The sequence below is a fragment of the Zea mays genome, chromosome 8 (genome assembly GCF_902167145.1).
Source record: "Zea mays cultivar B73 chromosome 8, Zm-B73-REFERENCE-NAM-5.0, whole genome shotgun sequence".
NCBI classification, from domain to species: domain Eukaryota; kingdom Viridiplantae; phylum Streptophyta; class Magnoliopsida; order Poales; family Poaceae; genus Zea; species Zea mays.
The window spans coordinates 117154605-117163655 of record NC_050103.1 but is presented as its reverse complement, the minus strand read 5'-3'; the positions used below and the strand labels follow the sequence as shown (position 1 = coordinate 117163655).

Here is a 9051-nt window from a genome sequence, read left to right as displayed (position 1 = left end):
GATTCTTAGAGGGTTTCATCCCATCGCGAGTGACTCTCCAAACACCTAGATCAATAGCTTCTAGGTAGCAAGCCATTCTGACACTATAATAAGGGAAGTTAGTGAAGTCGAGTTGAGGTGGCCTATGGGTATCCATCCCTTCCCTCTTATCTAGCATAGGCTCAATGGTGGTTAAGCCAAAAGATTCCTAATGAGCCAAACCGGTCTCTGATGTTGCTTGAAAGGGACAAGAACGCCTAAGAGGGGTGAATTAGGACTTCTATTTCACGTGCTAAACTAGGCACAAATAACTCTACTAAACAAAACCTATGCAAATAACTAAGCAATAATGTGCAAACTAGTTTTTGTCTAACTGTTGCTATCTCTATAAAAGGAGTTATACGATCTAAGTTCCAATCCTAAATATTCTAAACTAAAATAATAAAGATTACAACTTAAGTAACCAATGCAATTGCGGAAGCTTAAAGGCAAAGGTAGAGAAAGCAAACTCCCGTGGATGTGCTGGTAATTTTATCGAGGTATCTAGAACTGCGCAAGGTTCTGACTAATCCTCGTTGGTGCCCCTATGCAAAGGGAAGCCCACGCGAGGGCCAATCACGGGGACTGGTAACTCCGTAGAGAGTCGCGATCCTTCTCCACACGCAAGTGGTGCTCCGCTTCCGGCCTCCTCTCGAACACCCTTTGTTGTCTTCACTATCAAGCTTCCAACCGAAATGCAGTGTGCCTCGTTCCCTTCGGTACACAATGGCGGCCACACCACAAATGTGGTTGGTGTGATATTGCAAGACTTCGCCCCAGTCGGTACAATATTACAATGGCTAGTGCAAGAGCCGAGGGGTTTGGTGAGTTTTTCTAAACACACTCAACTAACTAGGAACAACCTAGAGCAAGCGTATAAGCGGTCTAACTAACCTAAGCACTTTGCAAAGCACAAGCGCTAATCATCGAGTGATTCTATTAAGAACTTGGGTGTTTAAAACCTTGGAGATGTGTATCACATGTGTTGGTATAATGCTTGGGCTCCCACAACTTCAAATGGCCAGGTAGGGGGTATTTATAGAGCCCTCATACAAAACTAGTCATTGGAGGAAAGCTATTGTTCTGCGTCGCACCGGATCGGTCCAGTGCACACCAGACCGCTTGTCCGGACCCTCCACTTCAGCTAATTGTTGTTGCTTCTGACACAGACCTGCTACATTGCAGTGGTCTGGTGCACACAGACCTGGTCCAGTGCACGCCACGTCACATGATCGTTGGCTGACTTGCCATTGCCGACCGTTGGACCCGGTCCAGTGTACACTCACTCGGTCTGGTGCCCCAGCTTGTCGAAAACCAAGAGAGGCTTCTCTGGCAAACCAGTCTGGTGCCTCGATCTGGTGCACCTAGTTTCAGCACATCTTATTCTTCAATCTTCTTCGCTTGGGCTCCTTTGGTCTTATGTCTTGGACTTGTTCTGGGTATTTGTAAGTCTTTTATATCTTCTTTTGAGCTGTTACATCCTCGGAGCCTTAGTCTAATCCACTTCGCATCCTGTGAACTATAAAACACCAACACTTGCAAAACATCAGTTCACTAGTTATGTTGATCATCAAACACCAAAATCAATTAGTCAAATAGAACGAGATCCATTTTCCTTATACTATCCACTTACGGACTCAATGTCCTTTGGTTTGACGATCACATACAGTAACGACATGACACTCTACCTAAGGTAAACTATATGACTGTATGGTTTGACGCTATCTCCACTTTCGGTACGATGCTCCTGTTTATTTGTCGATTAGGGTTAGCTTTGGTCATATGGTCTGATGCCCCACAGGGTAGACAACGCATGCTGAAACTCTTATTCACTTTGTTTCTTTGTGATCTTCATGTTCGCCTAGGTTCTATCTTAGGGCATGTTTGGATCACCGTCGCTGTCACCACGCCACGCCACGCTTCGCGAGCTGTAGTTGTGGTGGCCGAATCGGCCGCCGCACCTTAGGCGGAGTGTGGCGCTAGACGTCAGTGTCCAAACAGGCCCTTAGACTCTTGAATACAATTGAAGGTCTTCAATCAGATCTTCTGATATCTTGCTTGAGAGGTTCATCGTCTAGATGACCACTTTGCCTTTGTCTAAATCCACTATGCATTCTTGGAACTGTATTCTAGAACACTAGCAAATAATATTAGTCACCAAATACCAAAACTTCACCATCGATGGAGATGAGGCCTATTTTACTTACATGGTTCCCAGATCCACCTTTTTGATAGATGTAATTTAGTATATCTAGACTGTTTGACTATTTTTTTAAAAGTGAAACTATTTTTATGACTCTAAAGTTGATAAAGTTGTGCCAAACATATCCTAGACCCAACGACTTCGAGCGAAAAGTTAAAACAGAAGTTTAAAATCCATTTATAAAACCTAATAAGAACACAGCCTAAACAAGATCAATATCCTATCACATAAATATAGACCCTTCTGCTCGTACCTGCTAATGGCATTAACAAAGTTAGCAATATGGAAAAAAAACCGCCAAAAAACTTCCCCTACTTAAGGTCTAGTTTGGGAACTTCATTTTCCCATGAGATTTCTATTTTCCCAAGAGAATTTAGTTCATTTTCCCTTGGTAAAACAGAAATCCCTTAGGAAAATAGAGTTCCCAAACTAGCCCTTTCAAAACTTAAATCTCCTTTAGTATTGCTAGGAATTGAGAAAAAATTACATCATCCCCGAAAATTAGCTTAATTCTTGAAAAATGGAGTTACCAAACTAGCCCTTGAATCCTCTCCAAGATTTCCAGAATAGAAGGAAAATGAACTAATTTCTCACTCAATCTCCAAGCCAAAGAGGGTTTAAGTTTTCAAACTAATGTACAAAGAAATCTCTTTCCATTTCCATTTTATGAAACGTTTCTGTTCCAACAACTAATGTACAAAGTACGTCATTCTAAATACATGCTTAGCTTCTGCAAGCATAGCTCAAACCAGTGTAAACTGTAAACAGTGTTGACCTTCCAACTGTGTCACAACCTTTTGTCTAATGCATGGTTATTTCGATCCCCAAACTAAAATTTAGTCCGTTACATCAAATATTTGGAGCTAATTAGAAATAATAAATATAGTCTGATCATAAAACTAATTATACATATAAGAACTAAACGACACGATAGACCTGTCAAACCTAACTAATCCATGATTTATCCATGTGATGCTACAGTAAATATTTACTAATCATGGATTAATTATACTTAATAAATTTGTCCCGCCGCCGTTTAATATTCATCTATGTAGTTAGTTTTATAATTAAATTATATTTAATACTTATAATGGATATTCAAACATTCGATTTGAACTGACTGAACTTTAGTCTCTGGAACCAAACATTGCTAACCAAAACCAATATATGTATCTTGCCACCATGTTGCCAACCTCCTTGATTGGTTTGAATAACTGTACTGCTATCTCCCCTTTATGCACAGAATGGTTAAAAAAATGTACAGCTACCCTAGAAGAATCAACAACATTCCTGCTACCTCTGAAATCTGAATCATGTTACACAGAGTAGTTTGTCGTACAAACTGCCTGGTTCTCAATGCGGTGGTTTTGGAGAGAAGCTATTCCCTGGCAGAAATCTGCGTGAATGAAGTATTGAAATATGAGCAAGATAGTTGCAATTAACACACATGTAAACCAACCGCTAATTGAGTCTCAGCGACACTGAACTTACGTGTATGTCAATCCTGTATTGTTCAGTAAGTTCTCCGGAACTGTTCCAGTTAAATTATTGTATTGTAAAAATCTGAGTAATGAAGGAAAAACAGCTGGTAAGTGGCATCACTGTAGATTAATTCAAAAGCATATGTTGACTGGAGTATTGGCATCCAGACTACAAGGTGCATGAAAAGATAACACCAATCTCAAAGGCACTCTACACTTAACTGAACATGGCAGCAATCCTGTTTCTTTACAGCCCTGAGAGGCAACAAGATCTGACCGAAGGCAACCAAATTTGGATGCCTGAGATCGCTTCCTGGGCCAGGCAGCCTTTTTCACAAACTCCATGATTGACTTGGTACTTGGGACACTTTCATTTTTTGTGTTGGGAACTCATATTGCATTACTCATGGATAGAGTTACGAACAAATTTGGCTACTTTCAAGCGGGGTTAAGGTAGTATCCGACAAGTTTATGTCTTACACTTTTAACAGGATAGTGTATTTCATTGCAGATGTTCTGCAGCTGTACTGGACAGACATTCGGTCTGCACCAAGAATTTTGTGTGCTATAATGCTAGCACATAGATCACATTCAAAATTGTAGTGGTGATAAGAGAATTGAAGTAACTAACAGAAAAAATGTTATAACATGCTAGTCTCCTTTTCAATGGCTTGCTCAAACCATTGGCATACTCCCAACAGAGAGATACTGTAAGAAGTAAATCCTAATAAATTGGACAGATATTGTGAATTAGGGAGCACATTAGTAAGATCATATATGCTATTGGACTTGCAGAGATATGTTATATCATTCCGCTATATGCATAATAATAAACTTGAAATGCATACTGATACAAAGTAAGGACCAAAATACATCATATAACATTAACTAATGTCACAAGTTTACATCTACTGTCAACTTCTTGTGTTCTTCAAGCATGCGGCACATATTGACATATGTACTTGTCAGAATAGATGTGCAGCAATTCAAAGCATGAAAACACGACTAAATTGAAGATCATGAACACTCTATGCTGGTTCTGATAATTTGTTTCAACATGAAAAAAATCATGTCAAATTGAAAAGGAGAATAACAAGCTATAAGCACAAAGTGATGAAATTAACTCACATTTCACGCAATGTATTGATTGTACCCAATGTCTCAGGTACCGATCCAGATAGCTGATTTTCTTGCAAGTGCCTACAAGATAAACCCTCCTCTAAGTAATGTACAGAGTACAGACACACATACAACTTCGTCGATGACCTTGAAAATTACGTAGCTAAGGGTCTTACAGTCGTTGGAGATTTCTTAGGTTGCTAAGATTCGGAATAGGCCCACTGAGCATGTTGTGTGCCAAAGATCTGTTCATGGTAACAGTGTTATTTTTTGTTGTTGCTATTTTATTAAATAATTCAATTACTTGTTTTAAATAAAACATACATATCAGTCAAAGCAGTCAGTTTGGCAATATCTGGTGAAAGAAATCCAGAGAGACTCATACTTGAAAAGTTCCTGTTATAAATTAATGCAATAATGTCACTGCAAAGGGGGGAAGAACCATGCTACACAGATGGAAGCAGAACGAGTTTAACTCACAATGAGATGACACGTATTTTTGATCCTTCATCACATGTAACTCCGGTCCAAGAATATCCTGAAGGCATGCATGGATCTCCATTCCAATCTTCAGGTATATTTTGAAGGCTTTTCTTTATACTCTCCAGGGCAAGTACTGCAAAAGCATCCTAGAAATAATTAATTGACTATACATAATGCAAGACAATGTATGCAGAATGTTATATGCAGTACAGATTTATTTTCCTGCAATGATATTTTGGATTCCATGTGACTCCGTAAAAGATGTGTGCACCAATAAAGTACAGGAACTATTTGACAACTAGGTGGTGTTAATGAAACATAATGCATTACACCTCAAAGAATCACATTGATGGTGATGCCACTGTTGTGCTATTGATGGTGATGCCACTGTTGTGCTAGCCATACAAGAGTATCCGGTGACTCATAACATGGCAACTTGGCAAGGGATTATGAACTTAATTTGCATCATATTACATTAGCCAGGAAATTTCTACAAAAGGAAAAAATGATAAGAGGCGATAAGTGTAGCAACTGCTATACCATCCCGTGCATATGTCAATCTTCCAACAGGAAAAAGCCCAAAAACCTCGCCAGCATTAATAAGTGGAGGAAGAGCAGAAGGAGAAGCAGATTTCAATATAATTGTGGTCAAGCCTGAGAGAATCCATTGTGTTGCAAAGACAGAAAGACCAGCTGATGTGACATTTAGATCTTTGAAAAAGAGGTAATCATTTATATACACGTCAAAGGTCCTTGAATTATCAGGCAATGTATCAGCAAAGTAGAGGGCGACATAATAGCTATCATTTTGGAGAGGCACTGGAGGCCATTGTAACACAAGCGGTGCATCTTGTTCTGCTATGAAAGCTGTGTTAAACACATCAGGAGGGGGAAGATTCCAGAAGTCGGCTGATGTAACATTTTGGGTGCTACTGACAGCATGCTTGTCGTCTGGAAATGGCTGCCAATAGCGATCAAAACTGTCATTAGGGTACCTAACATTAAACACAAGGAATCGAGTCAGAACTCCATAAAAATCCCATGGTTCATACACATTCAGGCAATTAATAAACAGACATAGTATTTGCACTCTTAATCAATCCTATGTCACAAATTCCATCTTTTTTATATTTTTTGGCCATAATAATTCCACATAAGCTCTATGAGTATGGTGCGCCATGACCCATGACCATAGATCTTAAAAGGTGAAACAGTTTAAGAAAATAAACAAGTGAAACAGAGGATCTCTCCTCAAAGTAATATCTATCAACTTATACAAAAGAAAGCCTACGCATAGCATATCTCTATGATACATCCCAGGGCCTGTTTGAGAACACTGTTTTTTTAAAACCACGGTTTATAATATCACAGTTTTCCGAATGCCATGATACTACTATAGTATATTTTACATCAATTCAATCCAATACCTGTTTGGAGACACAATATTTTGGTTGCAGCGTAGGAAACGGGAAAGAGAGACTGCAGCCAAGCGCCAACGGAAAACTTTGGTCTAGACCAAAGTTTTTTAGACCCCAAAAATACTATAGTAAAACCATGATTTAAAGTACGGAGTTTTTGATGTACTCCCAAACACTTTTTAGTCTAAAATACCATGGTATGCTCAAATATCACAGTATTGTCTTGGGACTAGGGAAATATTGTGTTCCCAAACACACCCAGATGATCTCACACAGAAGAATTCAATTATGTGGGAGCACATCACACATCAGCATTAGGCTGTCCGCAGTGACTAGCTGTATCCCCTACTCTATCGATATAGAGTTCGGTATACAGTAAAAATTTGCTGCAGCAAGCTACTTCACCGGCAACTGTAAACTTGGAGAGAGCACTGGAAACGGCATTTTCAGAGTCTGTACTTTTTCTACTCCAAATCTCTCTCCTATCCGTCAACGACAGTGCACGCGCCTGCTCCACACGTGCGAGGCAGCAAATTTGGTGTAGCGAAGTGAAAAAAATATTGATAAAAAATGTGGTGGTTTGTATAGGGTTGAGATATAGAGTAGTTATGGATGCGGGAGTTTGGCTACTGTATTTTAAAATGTTGATGACTAGGACAAAATATTCTTTTTAGAGTAGAAATTTAGAGTAGGATGAGTGCGGATAGCCTTAGAAGTTCTGAAAGAACAAAGGCAGTCCGATTGACCTATGCTTACCCAATAAATGTTTTCAACAGATGATGTAAATTAAACTCTACTAAGGCTAAAACCTTAGTATTAGGTGTTTAGGTGCACAATAAATTTGCTGTCGGTTACAGCTTTACCATAGTCCTGTTGACTACAGTCACTAAATTTGAGAAACCCAATTCAACAATTCCACTGAGCCACAAAGGAGCACTTGAAGTAAGGCAAGACAGGCCGGCCACTCACCTCTCGATGCCGCCAGTGGAGCCAAACTTGGTGCGAGCAATGAGGCCCATCGCGCTGGTCGGGAAATCAGTTGCGTTGTACACGGAATCGTCGAGCTGGATCACCTGCAGCGCGGAAATGAATGGCCTGGCGTCGGTATAGTCCGGGTTCACCCCGAGACAGAAGCTCATGTTCCTGCCACTCGCAGGGAACACGCCCTCGTAGGACGACGCGGCGCCGGCCAGCGCGTCATCGGTGGTGTTGACGGCGGTCCAGAAGGTACCGTCCACGATCAGGTCGAAGACGGGCGGCGGCGGTGCAGAGGAGGAGGCGAAGAGCGCGCCGTAGAAGAATGTGGGGCGGATGAGGTAGCGGCGGTTCCGATCCACGGGGAGCTCGTAGCAGAACTTGGCCCCGTAGCGGAGCGGGAAGGTGCGAAGGGTGGCAAGCGTGGGGTTGATGAGGCCCGAGAGCGAGACCACGCCGGGGGTACCGGCAGAGACATAGTCGCCATCGGGATCCCAGCGGAGGCCGCGGCTGTCGGTGGTGGGGGACGCCGCGCCACAGTTTAGGAGGTAAGAGAAGCCGCGAAACCCCTGTGCGGCGACGATGGCGACGTGAACGGGGAGGAGGAGGAGGAAGACGGCGGCGGCCACGAGGAGGGGGCGGGCAGGCAGCATTTTGGTTGGGCTTTTTTGGCTAGATTTTTGGGTGGGAATGGAAGGAACTCGGGTGTTTTCTGGTTGCGGAGCCGTATGCAGGTAGGGTGGCAGCGGAGTCGTTGACTCGGCACCCAGCGGGGAAAGCGGACGCGGTCGTACGTTAGTCCTCAAGTTGCAATGCGAGTCCCGGCGGCTCCGTATAGGGACGGCACGGCAGTGGGGGCGGTTTCGGGTCGGACTTCTCTGAATTTCGGATATCGGGTTCAGCAGGTTTTTATTTGAATTTGATTTTTTTCCTTACGGTTTTAGTGTTCGGGACCCCGACTTTTTGGGTCCACAAACCAAAAACTTATCGGATTCAGTTTTAGATTTTGATTTTCACCCGTGAATGTCCAATAAAAAACTTAAATAGTTTATTTCTAATAAAACAAATAAGCCCACATTTGGTTCCTTTAGTACAAAAACTAAAGTTTAGTTAAAAGATTAATAGCGTGTTTGGTTTAAGGATTGAGCAAGTCCATCATTTTTTCACTCCTCTTTTTTTTTATTTAGTTTGTGTAATAAAATGATTTTATCCATCATCGTTAGTACTAATAGTTAGTTAGTACTAATTTAAGGAATAGGATTATCCCATCAAATTTGAGGAATGGACCAATGATGCACCATCTCATTTTGGATGCAATTATTCATCAAACCAAACACCTCGTAAAGTTTAGTCC

The 9051-nt window shown here is 41.5% G+C and overlaps 1 protein-coding gene across 2 annotated transcripts; it reads right to left on the bottom strand.

Moving 5' to 3' along the window:
• Positions 1–3312: 3312 nt before the first annotated feature.
• On the bottom strand, positions 3313–8500 carry LOC100279902 (Protein binding protein). Of its 2 annotated transcripts, none has more exons than XR_004851784.1 (8): positions 7692–8500; positions 5845–6299; positions 5302–5437; positions 5146–5217; positions 4998–5066; positions 3925–4902; positions 3713–3784; positions 3313–3617 (listed from the first exon to the last, which is right to left on the bottom strand). XR_004851784.1 is itself a non-coding variant. In NM_001361004.1 (8 exons), exons 1-8 carry the CDS (start codon positions 8348–8350, stop codon positions 3575–3577), a joined length of 1578 nt encoding a protein of 525 aa, NP_001347933.1. In that variant the 5' UTR covers positions 8351–8379; the 3' UTR covers positions 3357–3574. The 2 variants fall into 2 exon arrangements, 1 of the variants encoding a protein (NP_001347933.1); NM_001361004.1 differs by having other exon boundaries at positions 3357–3617; positions 4831–4902; positions 7692–8379.
• Between the last annotated feature and the right edge of the window lie 551 nt (positions 8501–9051).

Excerpts from the sequence above, each read along its gene's own strand:
- LOC100279902 (NM_001361004.1), bottom strand. The coding sequence starts at position 8,350 with ATGCTGCCTGCCCGCCCCCTCCTCGTGGCCGCCGCCGTCTTCCTCCTC. Across the intron at positions 5,067-5,145 it reads CTGACTGCTTTGACTGATAT|ATCTTTGGCACACAACATGC; the intron begins GTATGTTTTATT and ends TACCATGAACAG. Across the intron at positions 4,903-4,997 it reads CTAAGAAATCTCCAACGACT|GCACTTGCAAGAAAATCAGC; the intron begins GTAAGACCCTTA and ends TTTATCTTGTAG.